Source organism: Tachypleus tridentatus, chromosome 6, assembly GCF_004210375.1.
Source record: "Tachypleus tridentatus isolate NWPU-2018 chromosome 6, ASM421037v1, whole genome shotgun sequence".
NCBI lineage: Eukaryota > Metazoa > Arthropoda > Merostomata > Xiphosura > Limulidae > Tachypleus > Tachypleus tridentatus.
In genome coordinates this window covers 111,611,937-111,637,858 of record NC_134830.1, presented here as the reverse complement: position 1 = coordinate 111,637,858, position 25,922 = coordinate 111,611,937, and the positions used below count along the sequence as shown (strand labels likewise).

The 25,922-nt window shown below is 35.4% G+C and overlaps 1 protein-coding gene across 4 annotated transcripts in view; it reads left to right on the top strand.

The window, feature by feature from the left end:
- The first annotated feature begins 7,940 nt into the window (after positions 1-7,940).
- The window catches only part of LOC143253307 (putative protein-lysine deacylase ABHD14B), a 38,469-nt gene continuing 20,487 nt past the window's right edge, over positions 7,941-25,922 (top strand). Inside the window, exons 1-2 of one of the 4 annotated variants that reach the window (XM_076506971.1) lie at positions 7,941-8,811; positions 18,501-18,583. In XM_076506971.1, coding sequence (XP_076363086.1) covers positions 8,664-8,811; positions 18,501-18,583 — 231 coding nt within the window. In that variant the 5' untranslated portion in view covers positions 7,941-8,663. The remainder of the gene's footprint in view (positions 8,812-18,500; positions 18,584-25,922) is intronic. The other 3 variants (XM_076506972.1, XM_076506969.1, XM_076506970.1) reach the window with 3 other exon arrangements.

Sequence of the window (25,922 nt, the reverse complement as noted above, 5' to 3'; positions counted from 1 at the left end):
TACTAGTCGATGATGAGTTGTTATCTGAAAAAGCATTAGAGAAATACTCTAGTGTCTCCACTGACCAATAGGGATCGAGTGACAAAGATAAGCTAGAGATTAAACTAAAATTCAAGCAAATCGAGCTTCAGCAAGCTCGTATCGAAGCTGAAAGAGAAAATAACGTATCGCGACTGAAAATGATTGCATTGAAGCCAAAATAAGAAATCGAAATTAGACTCAACCATGATCGATCAAGACAAAATAACAATTTTGGATTTAATCGATGTGTTAAAATACCACCATTCAATGAAAATGAAGTTGATAAATATTTCCAACGTTTTGAGAGAAAGACGAAAACGGGATAAATCACAAGAATCTTACGCTACTCTATCTCTGGAAGATTGTACGAATTATGATAAGGTTAAAGCAGTTATTCTTAAACATACGAGTTAGTACCAGAGACTTATTCGCCAAAAGTTTTAAAGGTATCTCAAATTAGATAATCAAACTTGCATAGAATTTGTTTACGAAAAAGAGGTTCGTTTTGATCAATAGTATGATTCTATGCATATTAGTAACAGTTTCAACAAACTAAGACAATTATATATAATCGACGAATTTAAAAGCTCTACATGTGACGACCTCAAAACTTACTTGGATGAAAAGAGAGTTGAAACACTACATGAAGCAGCTGCTCTTTCCGATGATTACACTTTAACGCATAAAATCACTTTTCATACAAAGAAATTTCTACCATCTCAATAAAATTCTGTATATGTTCAATCTGCTTAAGTTGAGAATTCTTCTAAACACCCAGCCTTTCTAGTTTAACATCTTCTGACAGACAGGATAAAACTTCATTAAGGCCTGCTGCCATTTTTTGTAAAAATTCTGTTCATGTTATTTCTGATTATTGGGATTGAAGAAAAATGGAAGGCAACACTCAATGCTTTCGTGTCCACAAATGGACGTAGTTTCACCAGATCATCCGATATTGTTGATTTGGTCACTGATATAAAGGCTGGTGTAGTTAGGAGGAATTTAATCTTTTTGTGTCTGTTGGTTCTGTATCTTTGATAAATGACGACACTGCTAATTCCATACCCATACGTATTCTATGTGATATTGGAGCAACTTAAACATTGTTGTTAGAAGGTATATTGTCTTTATATTCTAGTTCTACTATTGATGAGTCTGTTATTGCTCAGAGTATTGAGAGTGGCTTTGTTAATGTTCCTCTTCATAATATTTATTTAACATCAGATCTTGTTTCAGGACAAGTTGTTACTGAAGTAAGACCTGCTCTGCAATTTGTGATTATTGAGAGATAACTTGGCTGAGAGAAAAACTTAGGCAAATCCAAAATGGTTAGCAAGCCGATCATTGTTTCATCTAAGAATGATGTAGTTGAGGAGAATCCCAAAATGTTTTCCTTGTGTGCGGTGATTCGAGCTCAAGCAGAGAAATTAAGCAAAAAACAAATATAGACACTTGTTCAGAGGACTACATCATAGATTTGTTTCAGACGATTTTTTGGATCCGACAAGGATCTTGTGAATAATTGTCTTCCTGACAATTCATTGGTGAGCGACAGTGATGACCGTAAGGAATCTAGTTCACCTGGTAATTTCCGTTTACTAGAAGTTAACTGATTGTGGAGCAAGAAAAAAGATGAGCAGATCTCATCACTATTTAAATATGCACTCCCAAAATATGAACTGGAAAAAGTTCCAAATGGTTACGTTTTCAAAAATGTAATGCTCATTAGAAAATGGAGACCACCAGATGTGCCAGCTTCAGAGGACTGGATTGTAGTTTATCAAATCGTTGTTCCCAAAGCATATCCTTATATATATCTTTATTGTGCACTTACCCTGTATTGATGGCACTTGACTTTGATAAGCCTTTTGCATTAGCTGCTGATGCCAGTGATTGTGGTGCTGGTGCTATTCTATTGCAATCAGATAACAAAAGTTTTGAACACCGTGTTTGTTATTTTTGTAAAACGTTTAATTGTCACCAAAATAATTATTCTACTGTAGAAAAAGAAACATTGGCTTTAGTGTTAGCTTTAGAACATTTAAATGTTTATGTATCCGCATCACAAGAACCTATTGTTATCGATTCTGATCATAACCCGTTGACATTTTTTAACCAAATGTAGGGAAAAAAAACAGAAGACTGTTAACTTAGAGTTTATCATTGCGATAATATGATTTGAACATAATCCATGCCAAAGGGATTCTCATAACATTTGTGCTGATGCACTTTCACGCGCTATGTAATTTTATGATTTAAGGTTATTTGTACTGATTGTGTTATGATTATTGATGTTGTATAAATCTCTGATAATATATTTATGTTATTGTTAATGTATGTATACAATATCTTAGTTTTAAGAAATTGATTTTTTAAAGTGGGAGGTGTGACGGATTTACGATCGTATATCTATTTTAATATCAATGTTTGTTTAACTTAAATTTATATTCAGAAATTACATATCTTATACTGTTAAATCCGTATTTTGAAATTCCTGCCTGTTTCTTAAAGTTGTGAAAGTTTCTCAATTGTAAGAATCAATAATAAATGTGTGTACGTAAACACTAGTGTATTGTCAGTATTGTTGTGCAGACTGAAATTTCTAGAAACGTTCTTCACTCTTATAAATGTTACGAACGCGACGCTTCTAGAGACACTATATATTATTGATTTGCTTTAGCTGGTATACTATAAACCTCGGAAGCTATAACTGATTGACGCTCATTAATCGGGAACTTCAGATCTTTGATCAGGAACGTTTATAAATTTCGAACATGAGAAACCATTTTCCTTTAGCCGATTCACATCGAACATTAATACTATTACGAAGACATTACACAACCTCATCCATGGAAAAACTCGACGAGTAACTGGCACAGAAAGAAGAATACAGAGCTAGCGTGTTCTTGGTTAAGTGAATTGTTATATGCACCAACTCGAAATTAATTCACTTATTGTAAACCCTCGATAACATATCAAGGAAGTTTTGGATCAAATAGAAGTTTCAAAATTGTTTGTAAGTTTATAAAATATTTGCATGTAGATCATTATTTGCTTTCACCGTTATTGCAAATTGTGTTATTGTTTGTATTTTAAAATGTATTGGAGTTAAAAAAGAAAGAAACTGTGTGCATCAATGTTGTTTGCAAGTATCATAAATTGGATGCATAATGATATTTATTTAACGTTTAAAATTACAACCTAACTCTAATTTAGGCTATTTGAAATTATAATACGTAACAGCGGCTCATTAATTATCTCATTCAACTTAAAATTCCACAACATGCATTCCAATATTACAATTAAAGGTGTTAGACAAATTATAATTAAAAAAATCCAATTAGCAAAAATAAACAATCTTAATTTATTATGTCTAATTTGTTCATATACCAACTCTCTTCGGTACTTTTGTTTCCTGAGGCTTGTAGTATGCAGATGGTATGACTTTTTGTCACTTATTTGTACTTGCTGTGTTGTCACCAGGGAAGGGGACTCCCTCTAGGTAGATGGCTCTGTCTTCAGTGATCATCTAGAAATGTTTTCAAGAAGAGGCCTGGACTCTTCAACAGGTTTGCTTTCTACAAGATACTTTGGCTCTTCAACAAGTCAAATTTATTATTAGCAAAGTCTTCTCTGAACTTAATCATATTGTTGTTCTGTTGCCAACATACTTCCAAATATGATCTCATGTATGCTTGAACTGTATATTTTCCTGTATTCTGTAAAGCATATCATTGATTATTTTTCACTGGAACACGTGGCCATTCTCTTCAGAATTTGCTGTCTCTTGTGGCAGAGACGGTACAGTCACTTCAACTAAACTGAAGTTTGTCAGCATCAACATCCTAGCGACTTTTCGTTTTATAGCAAACTGATTTTACTCTTTCCCTAGTAATGCTATGTATGTCATTAGTGGAGTTCCTTAGTCTCTGCATATTCTGTCTGAGGCTTTACTGTGCGGCTATTTTCAGGATGTGAGTACAAAAGGACAAATGACACTTATGTGTTGCCTGTAGGTTCACATGTTGCTGTTTACTAATTTATAAGTAGCAACAGAAGATTTTAGTCCTACATTTTCTGATGTTCATTCACATAAATGACTAACTGATTTAAAAGTGTGCAGATGTATCTCTCCACCGTTTTATCAGTAAATACACGGAGGGCTATTATCCTGGTATTTGTCATTTCAAGGATTTGGTTGCAAAGAAGGCCAAGGTAAGATTGACATTGAAGGACCAACTTGAGTAATATCACTAACGGCAACCCAGTAATTTTTCACTTGCTGCATGTTGGCTAGACAAGAAGGAGCATGCACTGAACAATTGCCAGATGTCCCAGTGGGCCAATCCGCCCCTAAACAAAGCTGAATCAAAGTTCTGCCATTGACCTGAGTGAAGTTTCATAGGCATTTTAAATCTTGAAACAAAATCACTCATAAATTTCCTTGCGAGACTTCTGCTTCGTGGTTAGAAATATAGAATATTTCTGTCCAGTTGGTGAAATAGTCCATCATAACTATAATATATTTATTCTTATTGCTGTTCTACGGAACAGAACCAAGCACATTGGCAGCTACTTTCTCAAGTGGTGATACAGCACAATACTGCCGTAGCTTTCCATGATGTTTTTTTTTTTTTACCATGGATCTTTTCGTTTATTGACTGATTCCAGAACTTAATTTAACTTCACCCTCCTCTCCAAGATCTAGTTATTGTTGCTACGTTAAATTACCAGAACAAAAATGACAGCTGGTAAAAATTTAAGTGTTCAACTTTGTAAAATTAAAACAACAATGTTACAACCTTCTTTTAGAAAGCCCCCAAGTAACACAGTCTGCAGACTTATACTATTAGAAACCTGGTTTCGATACTCGTGGTGAGCAGAGCAGAGATCGCCCTTTGTGTAGTTTGTGCATAATAAGAAAACAAACAAGCTGTTAAAAACCAGCAAAATCTCGTTCCATACTCAACAACCTAAAAACTTTAGTAGTCGTCAATATTCTAAAATATAGAAGTAAACAAAACTGAGAGGAAGTTCAGCTCACTATTTGTATTTTAATTATTCTGTAGGTATAATCAACATCCTTTTGAACTGAGTTTAAACTGAGTGTGAACTTTTATTGTAATTATTATGATCACAGTCGTTTATGGATAGTTTTAGACATATAGTTTATAAGGATTACTACTTTATGTCTTCGTGTAACATTGTAAATGCATTGTACTGTATTTTAATGACTGATTGCAAAGCATCTTGGATGAAGACCTCAACCAAATTAATTATTATTATTATAAAGTGTCATAAGGCTATTTGTAACCCACAATATCTTTCTAAAATATGCAGTCTTTTTTTGACGTAGAAAATAGTGACATACAGATATATAAGCTTCACAGAATATTCGAGTGAAACTAACTTTTGGCAGTTTTAAAAGTTTTAAAATGATTCAGCACATTTTATACATTTATACAGTAGGTATACCTCTGTGCAGACCTATGGGTTTTTTCCTGTTTCATGTCGGACTCGTTTGGTCGTGTGGTCTCCCACAAAAATTCCATTGTGTATATATATACGTTTGTCTTCAGTTTTAAGAACAGGATAAAATATACATTCTCTTTTACAAGTTTTGGGTACTTTGTGTTACTTTTACAGGTGCTCCAGGCATACATTTTAAACATTTTTCTCTGCTGATATGAAGGAACAGGGCCTTAGAACACGAAAAAACTACGTAAATATGACATTTGTTTTACTAAGATTATGATGGTTTAATAACGTAAATAATTACAGCCATGATTTATAAGCCTTCTGATTGGCCAGTTACATCTGGTTTGTGATCAGTGGCGGATTTAAGGTTGTGTGGACTCAGGCGCTAATAATTTTTGTGAGCCCTACATCCCATTTAATTTTACATAGAATTATCTATTAAGACCGTGGGCTCTGGGGCTGAGCTCCCTTTAGCCCTTACCTAAATAAGTCACTGTTTGTGACAAGTAAAATTTGTATAGATCCTCGACACCCAACCAAATATAAGCATTATCTTACTTTCTCCAATAACTCCTTAATGAATAAATATTAACTTGTTGGAAGGTTGTGAAGATGACAGCGAACTTTTGAAAAGTGGTGGTATTTTGTATTGACTGGTATTTTTATTTTCAATTTAAAAACCCTGTTTTGAGCATAATGAATTCCTAATTTTCAAACACATTTTTTATCTGTGAGCTGTATGGATCAACTATTTCTTACGAGAGATTTCCTGCACTATTTTTGTTCCTCTGAATAAGTAATTTCAAACTTGCATCTTTCGTCTGAGCATCTTCCAAATACTTGTTGGACTATATTAGTTCTTCATCATCGGTCATGGATCATTCATCTGGGATTATTGTAACTTAGGTTGGTAGTCGTTACACTCTGGTGCTTCTCTTCTTTCATTGTTTATATGCTTCTTTAACACACGGTCTTCAAGATAATGCATCAGCACTGCCATGGCTCCTTCTTATGACGTTAGAAGTTAAACTCTTGAAGTTCCTTAAACCATCTTACCACCTGGCCTTTTGAATTGTTAAAATTCACCAGTGATTTCAGTGCTACATGATCTTTTCTATAGATAATGATGGAAGTGACTTGGGGTTCAAACAACACTTAGTAGCTTTTCCCAAATTGTACAACATTTACTTTCTACATTATCCATTGTTTTATTTAAGCAGGCAATCACGTATTCTCTTCTGCGTTATTATTATGATACAAAAAACTGAGTGGACCTTCAAGAGTTGACTATAATAATACAGGAATGGTTATTATGTTTTAGTTTATTATATGTTTCATCATTGTTCTCAACTAGCACCTAATAAAAATCTAATCAGTAAATTTGTGAAAAGGACGAGCTATGTTAAATAATGATTTTTACAAAAGAATGATAGTAAAAGCTTGATCTAAAAAAAATCACTGATTTCTTGATGTTACCCAATCCTGTAGACACTATGTGCCCGAAGAAAGTCCCATATTGACCGAATAATTCGCACTCCTTGAGATTCAGCTTCAGGTTTACTTTCCTCAACTGATCCAAAACTTTCCTTAACCAAACGGAAGCATTAGCTTCGTTTATCTCATTCAAGTAGATGCATGTGATATTCTAAGACAGTTCCGACAGGGTAAACTCCATGAATCATTGAAATGTATCAGGCGCATTACATAAACTAAATGATATCGTATAACAGATTGCTTCAGTTAGTCTTGTAATAATAAACGAATTCCTACAACGAAAATGATGGGGTTGTGGAATACTTATATATGTATAATTATGCATTTACTAATAATTAACAGTTGTTTTTTTTAATTTACTTACTGATTAAGTACATTTATTACAATTTATACCTTTTACAGAAAGTAAGATTAGTTTTAGAACACTTAACGATGTTTCGATCAAGTACCCAAGTTATCAGTTAGAAATGACGAGCTTTACACGAGCATGATTATTAGATAATTTTTATTACTTTACACATGTTGTAATGTCAAATAATTTTATGTACCAACTCTGAAGAAACGGCAAACGTCGATTAAAATCAAAATTATAATTATCTGAAGTCTGAAGGTAGTTTTTTTTTTTCAAATAATGTTATCATCAAATAGAAAAGCTCACTGGGAAGGTGAGTTCCAAACGCCATCCCCGAATGGTGAAGAAGGGAGAGACAGGTGAGTTTTTTTGAATTTGTAAAATTTCACAAATGCAAACGTTTGAAATATATTTTCTAGCTGTTTGGTGTAGGTTAACCACTCGCAATAGGCCAAAAAACATTTATAGATAAACAAACATATTATCTCTATTGGCATAATATCACTATTCATGTTCCCATGTTTTATCTTATACAAATTATAGCAATTCCATGATAAAAAACAAACACATTCAGAGGTTTGTAGGTAACTGCCGTCATTTCTCAATCATCAGGGATGTGCGAGTTTTTGCACGTAATGGATATTTATGTTCAAGTGTTTCAACATATTTAGTATTACTGTGCTGCACAAACGTGTAACGTGCTCGTTCGAAGTTGATACATGCACTTTTCTTCCTCGTGATGCTTGATGCAGGTGTTTCGTTTCCTTAACTCGGTCACAATTGTATCACTGAAGTGAAAGCGTTGCTACGCGACCTGTTTTGTAGGGTTATTCCAAGTCGCGTTAACTCAAGGGCGATTGGTTGTTGTACTGATTAGTGTGTTTGAACTTTTGGACAGTACCTTTGATAAATACTACTTAAGTAGACAAGGCCCTACTTAAGAGAACAGCAAAGCATTAGTCAGTCAACAACGAAAACTAAATGTTTCCGATGATTATAGAAAGGGGTAAAATATTGTAATTAATCACGTGAAAGTTGTTTTTATTCGAACACGAAGGAACTATTAAACGACCATAGCCTATAATAAGGCTTAATAATAATAATAACCTAACTCAGTAAACTGTGGCATATGACGTCAATTTGTTGAAACAGAGCTATTTCATAACCATACGATGATGTTTCGAATTAATAATCTATTTTTGTGCCAAAAGAAGAATTTATTTGTTGGAATAATATGTTTGTTACTGTGTTGTATTTGGATTTTAATGTGGATTCCACATCAAACTAATCACCTTAACCTCAAACAACTGAAGAAGACATGGGTGAGCTTGCCTTTTTTTTCCAAAGGAACTTTGAACAACGACGAACTCGAAGATTATCTAGAAAGCAGTATCAAATTAGACAAAGTTCCACTAAAAGTCTTCAACTTGACAATCCAGGTATTTATCACAGACTCATCCTTTCGTGTAAGTTTGCTTTATTAATAACGTTTATATAAAATATGTATATACTATCCAACTCTTAAGAATAAGATGGGTCAATATATATTGCAATAAATAAGCACAATTTCATTTATTTGTAGGATTTAGTGAGAAATAAGAACAATTAATAAATATTTAAGTAATTTCCGTTGCAGGTGCAGCTCGTATTCATAAAAAATGTGGTTTTGGCAGCAGTGACAATTTATGTAACCTGTGTTTTAGCCCTTAAGCTTACAGTCTAAAGACACTGAGGCAGTATTAATAGTAGTAAACTTTTAAATTGTTTTATTACTGAATCATGAATGGTTGATGTCCTCATAACTATCCAGAAATTTAAACTTAAATCTATAGTTTTCATTAATTTGTAAAAACAAGGACGTTAAGTTTTACAGTAGTCAAGCTTCAAAGTAATTAATACAACATCTCTACTCAGCTTCTGGTAAAAGCTATACTGTTTGAATGTCGAAAATTTGCAATAATTTAAGATCAGAAGTGGCTTAATATAAAAGATGCTGTTTCTGCGTACTTTAATTATTAAGTTCAATAGGTTCCTCGCTAAGCATGAATTTGAGTGTGACTCGAATCATAAGCCTTCCTACCCTAAAGGTATGCGGAGAATGTCTCACCCAAATATTTTTTGTAGTCTACCGATTTATTTATATTTTATTATTTTTAAAACATCTTTAAACTTTGTTTGTTTCAAAGTGAGAATATAATTAGGTAGATAATTTGGTGATTACAGCTTGTATTTTTCAAGATGAGAAATTGCACATTGTTGCAAAAAAATTCGGCACTTTTGTTGCATAAAAGTGACGTCTCTTCTATTTCAATAAAAATAGTGGAATAAAATAGACTAATTTTTTAATGATTATAAAATACAAAAGACATACGAAAAAACAATTTTGTCTGAAGACAAAACCTATAACGATTCAATTCATGTAAAGAAAAATTTAGAGCAATTGCCCACAATTGAAACATCGTTAAAAAAATATAGAATATTTATTAAAACAATTAGAGAACTTTTGGTGGTCGACATCATTTGATTACCGCATTCAAGCCTGATAGTTATAACTGTTAACAAAGTATACATCATATGTTTTATCAAAGTAACGCCAAATTTTGCAAAACTCTGTATTTATGAATAGGAATGCAACATCAAAAGGTTGATTTCAAGCGAGAATCAGTTGTCATAGAATTGAGACATGGTCCTGGACCCTTCCCCAAACGTTATTAATTCATTGTGTTATTCCTGTTTGTGTAGCCTACTGATCAATAATTGTGTTAATATTAAAGTGACATTTGTAACTTGCAGGTTGATTTTTATGGTTAAAATAATTCGTTTATGTTTTTAATTAAAAAATTGCTCTCAGCAGTTTATATAAGTTTTGCACCGTAGATATAGATGATTTTAGAAATGTGATATATCCGACCACTAGGCTTCACAATTAAAAAATAATACTATTACTACTTCAAGGCTCTCACCAACTAGGCTACAATGGCTGTTGATACTTTAAATTGAGTAATAAAATCAAGTTTACAGTTCATAAACCATTAAATGACTAGGTACGGATAAGATTAAAACATAAGTTGATATAGAAGATATCACAATATGGCCAAGAGAGAGATCCAGATAACTTTAATTTGAATTTTGAATTAACTTTAAAAATGGAATTAATTTTAAGTTCTGTAATGATGATGAAAAATCTCGTGTGCCTAAACTTAGAATGCAGTGTATTCTGATCTGTTGGAAAGGTAAATGTTATAATAATACAATCTATCGATAGTTGCTGTTTGCACTGCACAGATACGCCATTGCGTAACTTTGCGATTAACAACACACAAAGCATCTTTAATGCACTGTTGATGAGACTCCAAAAACTTAAGCCCAACACAACTCTTGCATCAAAAGTTTTATCATCTATATAAGTTATGAGTCAGTTAAAATACAGGATATGACATGGCCTGATGGTTAGGACGTTCGATTCACAATGTATGGGTCACACGTTCGAATCCCCATCGCAAGACATACTCGATCTTTCAACCCTTGGGACGTTATAATGTGATTGGTGAAAGAATAGCCCAAAAGCAGAGAGTTGGTGATGTTAACTAGTTGCCTTACCTATCAGTACTACATTAGGAGCAGGTAGGTAGCACATATAACTTTGCATGAAATGCAAAAGAAAATGAGCAGAATAGATAAGTTTTTAATGCTTTTTGCCAGTAACAATGACTTCATTTCTATCCATTTATTTATTATACCAGATACCACTCAACTCTGGATTATTGGAATTAATTTACATTTCTTTTAATTTTCGACATTCAAAAGTAAGTGGAAGGATGTCACTGTGCCTTCTTTTGTAAACTGCGTACAAATATAAGGCTTGGAACTCAAATATTTAAGTTTGTTTTTACTCAGTTAAAACGATGTACGTTTACTTAAGTTTCTGCATTTTACACACAGTTGGTTACGGTGTCAGGCTACGTATTGGATGGTCCAAGGCAAGAATCGCAGTTTCATGTTGTGTGGCAAAAACAGATACTTAACACTTAACACAAATTTCCATTTCATTTGATTTCATTTCATTTAAATACAAAATTATTAGCCTAATATTAATAACCTTTCAAGTTGCTCTGGGGCCTATTAGGCCCCACTTTTCGTAGGAGTGTTAATTATACTTTTAAAATTGTCAGCTATAATTAAGTGGTACTTTAATATTAGTTTTCCACAAATCTTTACTGCACCGGTATAATTAAATGCAAAACAGGGTACAAAGAAAAGGTTAAAATTTACCTCTGTCGCCTTTTAACAGCACAGTTAAATGAGACTTGTAAGGTAAAATTAAATTAGACAGAAATCACTCTTTTAAGTTTAATTAATTGATGTATAAAAGTATGGGGCCCGACATGGCCAGGTGGTTAGGGCGCTCGAATAGTAATCCGAGGGTAGCGGGTTTGAATCCCCGTCACACCAAACATGTTTGCCCTTTCACCCATGGGGGTATTATAATGTTACGATTAATCCAACTATTCGTTGGTAAAAGAGTAGCTCAAGGACTGCCGGTGGGTGATGATGAGTAGTTGTCTTCCCCCTAGTCTTACTCTGCTAAACTAGGGACTGCTAGCGCAGATAGCCCTCGTGCAGCTTTGTACGAAATTCGAAAACGAACAAACAATTTTTGCTGCACTGGCTTTACAGAGTTTTTCTTATATTCTCATAATTTCTGTGATATTCCTCACTAGTGAGAGATAAGTTTACGTTATCAACATGTGCCATACATTTTTGCTAGATATTATAGTTTCCTGATACTGGAAAACTTTTAACGTCAGGCCTAGCATTTGGACTGGATAAAAACATTTTAAGATTAAGACTTGCAAAGTGGAAAATAAAAGACAGTCTTCTCTCATTTCTGACCTTACATAAACTTCTCCCGTTGAAATTCCATGCACGTCTACTTTAGATATATTGTTGACACAGATTATTTTTAATCCATTTTATAAAATCTTCAGATTATTCGTATTTATTTAAAACATAAAATAAAAATTCACGATTCCCCTCAATGGGGATTCCTGTACGTGGTGAGGGGACTTTCCAAGAAAGGTTCTGGTCTTTCAGTTTACCTCTTCTGGGATCTAAACATCCACTCGCGTGTTTGCCGAGCGTGGCGACCGTGAAGGGGAAGATCCTGGTGGTTGAGTGGTCAAACCCTAACACACCACTTTGGTCTTGAATTCCTGTAGGCGGTCGGCCTTTGGGTGGGTCCCCCTTCGGTCAGTCGGCTGGTCCACTCGGTCTAGGATGAACTAAGTACCAGGGTTGGATGTTTACAACAGGTGTTGTTGACATTGTATCTGATGCTGATGTTTGGGTATAGTGCTCACGAAACTCTGGCGTTGATGCAGTGTCCTTGCTTAACATTGTAGTGCGTCCCCTCGTAGGGCTCCATGGTGGGTGGGGTCAGTGGGCTCCGAAATTTCCTTTTTTCCTATGGATCCTTTTACGAAAAATTCAAATAAATAGTGAAAAAACAGTCCATAGATAGACGACCATGTTTTGAAGTTTCTGATCAGCAATCTTCAACATCTATACCTCCTATCGTACCTCATTTTCTTATCCTACATTCTCTTTTAGAGAAATCTTTAGGGCAAATATCCCCTTTTCTTATTCAGAAGGGACTGGAGAAACTTTCTGGCTCTCCAAAGTCAGTAAAGAAGCTTCGATCTGCTGACATATTAGTAGAAACATCCACATCTCAACACAGTGAACTCCTTGAATTCAAAGGCAATTGGGGATATACCTATTGAGGTTATACCTTATGCTACTTTGAATTCATCACGAGGAGTTATTGTTAAGAGGGATTTGAAGAACATCCCCGAGCCAGGGATTCTCACTGGATTCACCACCTAAGGTGTTTCTGCAGTGAGGCGTATCATCTCCACTCGCAAAGATGGAGTTACATTGCCGACCAGTATCCTCGTTCTGACATTTACATCACCACGTCCGCCTGCCACCATCAAGGCAGGTTATCTTAATTGCAGGGTATGGCCATACATTTCAAACCCTTTCCGATGTTTTTAGTGCCAGCTGTTCGGTTACTCAAAGATGTCATGTCGTGGTTCCTTGACTGTTCTCGTTTAGGTGGCAAGGGCCATGATGCGTATAAGTGCTGCACTTTGTTCCACAACTACAGTGAGAGTGCAGACACATCTCTTTTGCCTCCAAGAGAATTGTTCTCAAAACAAATGAAAAGCCTTTTGACCTCCATTGTTAAAAAAGTTAATGAATCAACTTCGAGACCCATCTCTGTCTCTTACAAACATTCCAACAAACCCCAAGATCCACATCTTTTGGTTTCAGGTACAAACATTTTCTCGAGTACATTTTTTTCTCCTACCTCAAGATGCAAAACAATCCTTCGTTTACGTCCTCAGTCACTGGAATCCCCTTCTAACAACAAAGACCTCCCCAATCGACCCAGGGCAGGATCCATGGAGGTCGATAGACTTCCCTCGAATAAGGACAGTAAAAAAGAAAGACGTAGTCGTAAACAGAAGGGTTCTTCACCCAGTTCACCTACACGTAATTAAAAATGGCCACCTTGAAACAATGGAACTGTCGAGGTTTACGTTCTAATCTGGATGACATCAAAATACTGATTGCTTCCTACCATCCTGTATGTCTTCTCTTAGAGGAAACATTTCTGAAACCTGCCGATACAGTCACCTTTCGGTAGTTTTCTTTGTACAGAAATGACAGGATGTGTGATGGACGAGTGCATGGAGGGGTGGCATATGTGATCAGCATATGCCCACCCTGTTTTTGTCACTCAACACACTCTTGGAGGCCGTAGCCATTCGTCTTTCCTTGGGTCGTACCATCACTGTTTGTTCTCTCTACCTGTTACCTTGAGTGACATATGATCAATTAGATCTTGATGCACTCATTGAACAGTTGCTGTCTCTCATTTTAATTCTGGGGACTTTAATGGACATCATCCCCTCTGGGGAAGTGCTGTTATTGATAGGAGGGGTCGCTCTGTAGAGCATATGCTCTCTGATCACAATCTTTCTTTTTTCAATATTGGTTCTTCTACTTATTTACACGCACCTAGTCAGTTCTTTACTGCTATTGATCTCTCAATTTGCTCCCCTTCATTATTTTGCCATTTTTCATGGAGGGTTGACAATAATCCACGAGGCAGTGATCACTTTCCTATAATTTTGAGAGAGATTGGCTGTGGTCGATGTCACCCAACCCGCCTGCCCTTTTGGAAGCTGGATCAGGCAGACTGGCCCATTTTCACTGCTCTCACAGAATTTGAACCTGCCATCAATAGCCGACTTGTGGCAGCAGTGACTGACTGTATTATACAAGTAGCTGCTCAATGTATTCCTAAAACCTCGACACGTTTTCCACTATATTCTCGCGTGAGGTGGAATCCTGCCTGCCACATGGCATGGAAGGCTCAAAAACGGGCCTCGTATATTTTCTCAAACTGAATCGCTTTCCAGCAGGCCCGTGCACATGCTCAGTGGGTAAGACGTCAAAGCCAGAAGGAATATTGGATTAAGTTCACAACTGGCATATCTTCTACCACCAGCTCCAAAGTCATATGGGGCAAGATTCAAAAGGTCAGTGGGCAATACCATTCTGTCTCTCTCTCGATCTTACTTTCTGATGGCCAGGAAGTAGCTGATATCCGGAGCATTGCCGATACTCTAGGTGAAAGCTTTTGCCGGGTATCTAGCACTTCTGCTCCTTCCTCCACCTTCTTAGCCATCAAGACTCAGGCAAAGCAATCACCTCTTTCCTTACGAGCTGATTGTCTCTATAACAATATTTGTCCATTTACACTGGTGGAAATGAAACTGGCCCTTCATCAGTCTAGCAGTATATCAGTTGGACCAGATGGTGTACACTATGACATGTTGTGCCATCTAGCTCCTGCTTCTCTTACTATTCTTCTACTTGTTTTTAACCGAATCTGGCAGGAGAATGTATTTCCTGATGCCTGGTGCCAGGCTATTGTCCTACTTTTTTCTAAGCCTGGAAAGGGATCTCAAGATCCCTTCAAACTACCGTCTAATTTCATTGATGAGCAGTCTCTGTAAGACCTTAGAGAGGATGGTTAATGCTCGTCTTGTTTGGTTCCTTGGATCAAACAACCTCCTCTCTCCCACCCAGTGTGGGTTCCGACGACAGTGCTCCACCATGGACCACCTGATTCGACTTGAAACGTCAATCAGAGAAGCCTTTCTCAAACGACATCTTATATCAATATTCTTTGACATTGAGAAGGCTTATGACATAACATGGAGGTATGGTACTTTTCGAGACCTCCATAGCCATTTGCCTATTTTTATTAAAAATGTTAATGGACAGGAGATTCCAAGTTTGTGTGGGTTCGACACTTTTCCGTTCTCTTCTACAGGAACTTGGAGTTCCTCAGGGCTGTGTTTTGAGTGTCATACTTTTCAGTATAAAGATTAATGCCATCACCGAACAACTCCCTCTTACTGTTGCAAACAGGCTCTATGTCGACGACTTCCACATCTCATGACATTCATCGAACATGAGGTTCATTGAGCAACAGCTGCAGACTACCCTCAATTGTTTACTGAAGTGGACCACAGCAAACATTGTTAACTTCTCTCTCTCAAACACTGTTTGCATGTACTTTTGCCACCACCGGGGTATTCACCCTGATCCTGAACTCCGTATCAGTGAAGCTGAGACCAAGTTCTTGGGGCTTATCTGTGAACGTAAGCTGACCTTTATACCACACATTAAGCAGCTATGGGTCAAATGTACAAGAGCACTGAACATCCTCTGTGTTCTCTCTTCCACCACTTGGGGAGCAGATCGACGTTCTATGCTAAAGGTATATCGTGTTTTTATTCGATCGAAACTCAACTATGGATCAGTGGTCTATGGCTGTACCAGGACCTTTCCTTAAAGATGCTGGACCCTATTCATCATCAAGGACTTTGGCTCTGCACTGGGGATTTCTGCACTTCACCACTACAGAGTTTATACATAGTCTCATGAACCTTTTTTGCACCTCCGTCGTTTGCACCTGTCTTTACTATATGCTTCAAAACTTCATACCTTACCAAAGCATCCCACCTGGGGTTGTTTTTTCCTTTCTCGGTGAGCCATACTTTTTCAAAACAGACGATCTGCCATTGCTCCGTTTGGCCTTCGTATCCAGGCACAGTTGGATGAATTGGGTCTGTCCTTGGATAACATTGCAGTATCCACTGGTCAGCATATCCCACCATGGCTTATTACAGTCTCCAAATGTGACCTTTCTCCCAGTAATCTGAGAAAAGCAGATACTCCTGATTGGAAATACCGTCTTTTATTTACTGAACATCTTTCGAACAATTTTTCAATTCTTATTTATATGGATGGTTCAAAATCAGGTGACTCTGTGGGCTCTGCCATGGTTTGGTGCGGTCCGATGGTTACACACAGAATCCCTTCTCCAGCTTCTGTGTTCACTGCTGAACTGTACGCCATTTCTCTTGCCCTGGATCACATAGAATCTAAGCAGTACTCAAACTGCACTGTATACTGACTCGCTTAGTTCTCTACTTGCCTTGGAATCGCTTCACGTTGGTTCACACCCTGTTATCGCCGATTTTCAAAACTGACTGACCCATTTCTCTTTAACATCTATCCAGTTTTTTTCTGGATACCGGGCCACGTTGGTATTCGTGGGAAGGAGCTCGCAGAAACGACAGTTAAATCTATCTGCTCTGGCACTATCACCGCTGTGCCTATTCCATACATGGACTATGGTCCTGTATTCAAGGCTCGACTCCGTGCCAGGTGGCAGTCGACTTGGAGTGAGCAACGCGAAAACAGACTTTTCTAAATAAAACCCTGTATTGGACTTCTTACTTTCGTAAGGTTTGGAAAAAGGAAGTTGTTCTAACTAGACTACGCATTAGTCACAGTTTTTTAACTCATCGTTTTCTTTTATCTGGAACTGATGCACCAGTGTGTAGTTTGTGTAACACTCAAATCACAATAAGCCACATTGTACTTTGTCGTCGTTATGATTCACAACGACGGCACCATTTTAAGCATGTTCTGTCTCAAGGTTTGTCCATAACGTTAGACAGTGTTATTGGTGATGGTGACACTGTCCACCTTGGTAATGTTTTTAGTTTTTTAAAGGTCATTAATCTTTTTAATGCCATTTAAGTTTTTTAATTTATACATTTAACCTTTTTTCATGTCGTTCCATTTTAAGAATCTCAGTCTCTCTAGTTCGATTTGAAATTAGTAAATGACCGTAACATAAAATAACTCGACACCAGGACTGAAAAGGCCAACTTCAGGTGACTAACACTGCTGTGTGAACTATCCGTTTGAACTACACGTTAGTCATCCTGGCAAGTTATGATAATTACCATTATGCTACAGAAAGTCCTTTACGACTTCTGTTACTGTACTTTTTCTCTTAGCGTTGTAGACTAGATGTAAACATTGATTTTATGCTATTTATGTTGTTTTTTAACTCTATTTTGTTTAACCTTAATTTCCTTTTTTGAATTTTACTACGTTTACTTTAATTTTACCTTTTTACTGGATATTTGGAGCAGATAACCTTGCTGCTTTGTGCCATAAAACACTAAATCAACCGATCAACCAAATTCACGATTAGCAGTTTCAGCTGTGGGTTCGTTATAAATGTTACAATTAACCCTACCATTTGGTTAAGAGTATATGCGTAGGCGGTAGGTACTGTTCACTAGTTACCTTCCCTTAGGTCAGTAGTACAAAATTAGGGATAGTTCTGTCTGAACCTTGAGATATCTGAACTGGTCATTTAGTACCGGACCTTGTGGCGCATAAGGCGCTATTTAGGTTGATATTTAGGCTTACGTTCAAATATTATCAGCCAGAAGCTATCTGATATAAAATCTAGCTTGAATATTTAAGTAATCGTGTAGTGTATGATATAGAATGTTATACGTTCTTTGTCGTTCTGGAAATTGAGTACTTCTGAATTATATGTAAAGCATATGCGTGATTTATTATATGTGCGTGACAAACAGCTGCATTTTGTGTTTGCGGGGAATGGACCTCCTAAGTATATGATATATAAATATTTAAAGCACCACCACCAAGATTAAATTGTAATTTATTTTCACTTTTATTCTAGCTTTCCCCTCCCCCCTCCCCATTGGCACAACGGTACATCTGTGGACTTACAACGCTAGAAACCTGGTTTTGATGCCCGTGGCGGTCAGCGCACAGATAATCCATTATATAACTTTGTGTTTAATTACAAATAATAAAACAACTTTATTCTAGTTTTTGTTTGTTCAGTAGATCTTTCGAAGTTTTAAGACTGCAGCCAATCTAAGTAACAAATAATTCATAATACATTAAATTTATATTTATATTTATTTCAATCTTGTTACAGATTAAGTACAAAAATGTTAAAAAATCGGTAATATACATATATAGAATTTATAAACAGTTAAAACTTGTAAATATTAAAACATAATTTAAAACATGAGATTGAACAAATGGTATAATTTCAAGGTTTCAAGTACTCCCTATGTTTTCATTGAACAATTCCTGAAAATCAGTATATGTAAAAAAAAAAAAAGGAAGGCTCTTGTAATAAACAATAGGAACTTAAGACATATTTGAAAGAAATATTCTGAACATCTTAAACGGCTTTGATTTGAGTTTCTGATATGAAACTTGTGCTTTTCAGTAAATTTTGAATTTTCTGTTTGGTCACATATTCTACATCTTAATATATGAGTACGGTTTTTTATAACTGCAAGATGTTTATCATTTGGTTTAAAAAGAATAGTTCTGTATCTCAGAACGGCTGTTATGGGTATTAACACTTTTTGATAAGGAGAGAACAACGTTTCGACTTTCTTAATAGCTTTGCCTTAAATATCGTTCTACTATCTATATGACATTTAGAAATTAGTACTGGGCAAGATAACAAAATTGTTGTTTCCCAAGGAAACTATAGTGATTGCAGGGGATATAATTGTTGGTTAAGAAAAATACTAGAGCGAACTGTGCTTACTAACGGGCTAATGTAATTATGTCGCACGTCAAGAAAGCTCCTTCTTTGCAGGGATTGAATGCCAGTAAATACGACTCTATCAAGACAAAGCATCTAGCTACACCTCCAAATAAATATAAGTTACTCTATATGATACAAGTAAAAAGTGGAATTCATGCTATAAGATTCGCGATCGTCTTTTGTGGCTTCTACGTCTTTGAGTTTGTCAGCTGTAAAAGACTGTTTAGTGTATTATTAATTTATTTATGTTGTGTTTGTAATTCATTCATTGATGCCGAGGTTATCAGAATTTCTAGAAGGCCTAAATTATAGGCATATAAATAACTGCAACCAGACGAGCAGGAACAGTAAGGAAGAGAGAGAAAGAGAGTAAGAGCAAAGATACGAGAGAGAGAAGTTCGGTCATAGAAAGCTAGCAAACTCAAAGTAACAATCGTAAAAGAGAAAGGCCTAACGCTGATATATACTGCTAGCCAAAATCTTAAGGCCAATGAACATAAAGAAAAAATATGCATTTTGCGTTGTTAGACTCAACCACGTATTTGAATAGAGCTTCGAAAGATGAAAATAAGAAAAGGGAAAATAAAAATAAAAAACGCTTTTAGCATTTAATAGGGAAAATGTGAACACTATGAAATTAGCCTAAATACTAGCTGGTCAAAAGTTTAAGACCATACCAAAAAGAAGTCCTAAACGCACGAGATCAGCATTTTCCTGGTAGTCAGCGAAGAGTGAATGGACCAGTCAATTTTTGTTTTGTTAGTAGTTCCGCTTGGTAAGTAAATGCTTTAAAGACCACCGTCTAGTTATCGATAAAAAAAATACAGGAATTTTCAATTACCTATATACATACATTTATTCTGGACAACGTGTTCATTATCCCACCACCTACACATCTTCATAAGTAGCAACGAACATAAAATATTTTAACTTTCACGATTTTATGCAACGCTACACAACGGGTCTATACCAGTTATACATAGCTGCCCTTCATTTTGAAATAATAAACTGGCGGAAATGCAGCGAGTCAATAGCGCCCATTGCCAACTCTTTAGTTACTATTTTCTAAACGAGCAGTGGGATTTGATATCAAAAAGATTATTTTGACTGCCACTCTTATAGCGTACCTACGGGCTATAAGTGCGAAGTGAGTTTTTGCAACAACAGTTAGCGAGCCACGAACTCTTGGAGTTACAGTCCGATCATGCTAACCAATAATCACGCCCGGCCAGATGATGTTAATACTTACAAATAAAGGAAGAAATTTCGTTTTATTGATTATTCATAGCCCGTTTTAGGCAAACAAAACAGAATTTTAGGTTTAACGACTTAAGGGAAAGAAATTAAATACTAGTGTTGTGATGGTTTAATAGTATTAAATGTAATAATTAAAATGAATAGCGTTAAAAATATTATATATCTATTTTGAACTTGTTTATAAATAATTTGAATCAATTATAAAATATACTGACTTGGTTTATTCGGTATTTAAAGAGAAAGAAAGGTATTCTGCAGTACAGGTTCAAGTATGAATAACCTAATGTGCATGGAAGCATGTTACGTTGTCTTTTGTGATAATGTAGTTGAAATAATAACGCACGACTGATCAACCGGCTGTTAACGATGACAGAATCAAGAGTTACTACGTATACTTAGCTTTCACGAGTAATATTTACAGTTGGCTCTACGTCTCGACTGTGTCGCAGAAAAATAAACTAGTTCGTTGGGGCGTCATGCTGCTTTTTTTTTTTTTTGTCAGAAAAGTCAAGTCAGAAAACAAAGCTTTTGTTATCAGTTGTAGGGTTAATAATAATGACAATACAATTAAACATAAATGGACCTTTTACTTTTCATATTGTTAGATTTCAGCTGTTATTTTGACCAATTTATTGATTTTTCAATACAGGCAAATATTTTGAACATATTTATTTAAATGTTTATACTTGGATTTGAGATTATCAAACGTGTGTGGAAAGCATTTGTAGAGGAGGGATATGCTTACCTGTGGACAATGGAAATTTACCCACATCAAGTACTACCATTAAATATAAAAATAATTTTCTGTAAATATAATTTTTACTTATGACATTATTCAATGTTGTAAGTAATAGTGTTTGTTTGAAGACAAGTGACTTTACCTTCTGTTATGTATAAGGGGCCGTGAAAATAAAAATCTATACTATAAAACGGTTTATGGCTACAAGTCTGTCTTATCGTAACCAAGTTTTTCCAACGTCCTGACTTCTGATCATCACGAAATTTCCAGGGTTTCTCGAATGTGCCCTAATAGGGTTTTAAAACTTCTTATTTGATTCATTTCTCCACATTTAGTTTCTACTTTGTGAACTCTAATCGCCATGAAACGTTCAGGGGTTCTTAGATATGACCTAGATGAAGCCAGATTTCCAAGAAACCTATAGACGAAAATTAACATTAATATGAAGAACTTGGTCAATAGAATTTCAAGGAAACTTTATGCTAGTACTCGCTATACATGCATGGTGAATGACACGTCATCCTCATACAGCTAAAGAAATAAATAATTCGCATGGAAAATATTTGTTATCGGTTTTAATTTACTGCGTCAAGACAAATTAAAACATTAAGTTTTGCTATAAACCTGTACGCGTCCTGTTTTCAATGCATGTTAAAAACTTATGGATAACTTCGTTTTTACAAAATTTGGTTTTATTATTTTTGTTCATTGTAAAATAACACCGGACAACTAAAACTTTACAATATACATAATATATAAGTAATTTAAAGCTCCTATATATTTATCACGAGTGATTAACCTGAAAAAAAATCAATTTTAATCTCGTTTATTTTTTTTTACTGGTCATGGCAGTTAACTCCAAGTTCCTCCACCTCGACTGTACGAATATAGAACCCATTAAAATGTTTATAAAACGCCGTGCTTAATGAATGACAAGAGTGAAAAACATAATATTTTGTGTGAGTGGTTGCTTATTTGTAGCATACTGAAAAATCTTCAGCGATTTTAAACTGTAAGTCTCTCGCAGTAGATGGCACCTAAAAACATGTATACATCTTCGATACTGCTGAAAAAGGAAAAGCTACATATTTGATCTTTAAAGTTTACGTTTATTCAATTTCAGACAACGAGATGAAGACAGAATGTTATTGTTATTAATTTCGCCCAAAGCTACACAAGGGTTATCTACACTAGGCGTCTGTAATTTAGCAGTGACAGTATAGAGAGAAGGCAACTAGTCACCACTACTCACCGTCAACTCTTAACCTACTCTCTTTACCAACAAGTAGTGGGGTTAACCGTACGTTATAATGCCCCCACGGCTTAAAGAGTTAGCATATTTGGTGTGAGGAGATTCGAACCTGCTATAAGGAGATTGCGAATCTAGTGCCTTGACCATTTAATTATGCTAGGCGTAGTCATCGAAGACACAATAACTACACTCGTTAAACAACTACGACATTAATTTTATCGAGAGATATCTCCACAACGTTGAATCTAGGTAAAGGTAGCTTTTTTAACTATCACTAACAACAGAAGTATAACAAGGATTGTACACTAATTTATATGAAGTTAATTTAATCAATACATATTTGAGTTTTGTAAATATCAAAGATTATTATGTTGTCAGATAAAATTAGAGTTTCTCCAGTCCATTTTTATATAGTCGTAAACCAGTGGGAGGTTGATGTGAGTACCTCATTTGTTAAGGTGAATATTAAATAAGGTAGGAAAGTGGTCACTGGTAGTGTCAGGATGAACCGTAAGTTCCGGGGATTAAGGTAGAAGTGGGAAGGGATTATAGCAAGGCCAAACACTATCAATATCCCCTTCTATGTAGCATTATGTTTGAATATATACATTCACTGTTTAATAAGCATGATATGTCAAATTTTTAAGTAGAATTCAAATTTTATTTTTTCAAACGGAATGACTTTACTAAATAACAACAGAAATATAACAAGGATTGTGCACTAACTTGTTTGAAAAGTAATTTAATCAACACATTTGAGTTTTGTAAATATTAAAGGATATTACTGTATCAGATCAAACTGTAAGGTGCAAGATACCGATATTTCTTTAAGCACTTAAATGATTACACCTTCAAGAAGTTAACTATGTATCTAATTTTGTGTATTATACTTAAATAACAAAAATGCAAGTTCGAGATCGAAACGTAACTAATGTAACAACTTATTTAGATTGTAAACATATGGATTTATAAAACGTGAAAGAACAATTGTGCATTATATTTTATCATAAGAAAGTTGAACGATACTAAACTAAAACTTTAAGGTTGTTTATCCGTTTTGTATGGTTTGGTTTGTTTTGAATTTCGCGCAAAGCTACCCGAGGGCTATCTGCGCTATCCGTCCCTAATTTAATTGAAAGTTAATTTGAAACTGTAAGTAAAGTGCATGTCGGACGAGCCAAACTTCGAATGGTTCAACAAGGATCAACAAAACTTTTTCTATATTGAAGCATGGTGCGCGATCAGTAAATACTTTGGATTGCAGTAACGTTCACATAACTGATGGCACACTGACTGCTAACACGTATAGCAGATTCTATTATGCTATTCACTCGGGAACACGACTAATCGGGCGAATATTCATTTTTCAGAAAAAAAATGATTCAAAGCATAAAGCAAATGCGGTGAAACGGTATATCAACAGTGAAGGGGCTAATGAATTTGGTTTGTTCTGCAGAAAACTCCTATATCAACCCTCTTGAGACTGTAAGACTGTTTCACAATCATACATTAAGAAACTATAGTGCAGCATTAAATGTGTAATACTGTATTTAAAGCAAAAACTCGCGTTCAAAATATTGGTCCAGTGTATAATGAACAATATTTTTTTTAGGATATTCTGTGGTGATCTTTTATATCATCAAACAAATTTGTCATCTTGTTGGCATTACAACCTTTGTACATCTTCTATATATGTATCACTTGTGTTTTTGTATGATTATTTTCATTGCTGTACACCTACAGATGTACGCTAGAGCACTGATGAGGTTGCAAGTTCCTGAAATCTCTTACTAGTTAAACTGGAATAGATAATTACGTAATTTATATGCACAAAATGGTAACGAGACTGGTCATTTCGACAGACATCGTAACGACAGTCTGTAATAACGATGGCAAGTTTTAATTTAACCTGTTTTTCTTTATGCACAAGTTTTAGGCTCTTAGTTACACTACACTTATGCGTACCTAAACATCATTGTGATATTATGATAAAACAAACTGCATACCAACAGTCAGGAATATATAACTTAGGGCTTCTGTTCAAGCTAGGATCCATTAGTAACACATGGATCATTAACAATGGGCTATCCGTGTTGTGCCAATCATGGGTGCCGAAACTCGCTTTGTAGCGTTGTAAGCCTACCTACCTACCACGTGATTGTAAAGACGAAATGCTGTATAAAGTATAATATTATCACGTGATGTAACTAACGATAAAATTAAAACATTTTGTTTTGAGCCAGTATTCTTGAAAGGTTTATTATTGGATTTCTCTTCACATTTTTTACCCTTGGTAGAGAATAAAAAACAACATATTTTAAAAAATATAAACGTCGTTAATGAAATGGGTATATCAGAATTTATGTACCTTGTTTTTCATTATCTCTCTTAATTTTTAAATTTTTTCTACTAAACAACCACTCACAAACACCGACATATTAAAACATTATCGAAAACGGTTAAAAACCAGGGCTAAAAAAATGACCAGCTTAGTACCGTATCATCACGGCAGGAAATAAGTCGACACAGAATGATTTTCTTGATAACTTCTACGTCTATACAGTTTCTAAACAAACAACCACTTGCGAGTTATGAGAACAAACAGACATTTAGTGTTCCCTGAGGTACATTACTGGTTATATCATGGTTACTGTTACAATGTTCAGTGATGCAAGTCACCGTCTGCTAGCCAGTTTGAATGACACGTGCATTTTTCCGACAAATTATTCTTCTGTGGTATCCACCGGGGTAGCATTAGAAGAGAGGGGTGACAGAGCCCTATTAAAGAGTTCTGCTCCCCATCAGCCCCAGATCTGAGTCCACCGAGAGAAATCGAACTTCTGATTTTAACGTTGTAAATCCGTAGAGTTACAGCTGTACCAGCTTGGGACTTCAGATAACTAATACTTTAATTTTTTTGTTTTTGAGCGAAGCAAAACTGGGCTATTTGCTATGTCCTCTGCGGGGAATCGAACCCATAATATTAGTGTTGTAAATCCATACACTTACTTTTGTCCTACCGCGAAGTGAGAATTAAATAGAGAAAATCGATACTTCTTAAAGGTTAAAAAAGTATTTATTTTATACTTGATAGCACTTGACCCCTACACAACCCTCAATAAAATAAATATCTCAGAAACGTTGTTGTACCAACTGTAAAATTTGTCTAGCAACAACTATTTGCTCGGTAGTTGGTGGTCAAATCGTTTCTGATTCTGGGATATATATGCGATAAACTACACAACTAAACGAACAGCTCATCTGATTTGTCGTTACTCCT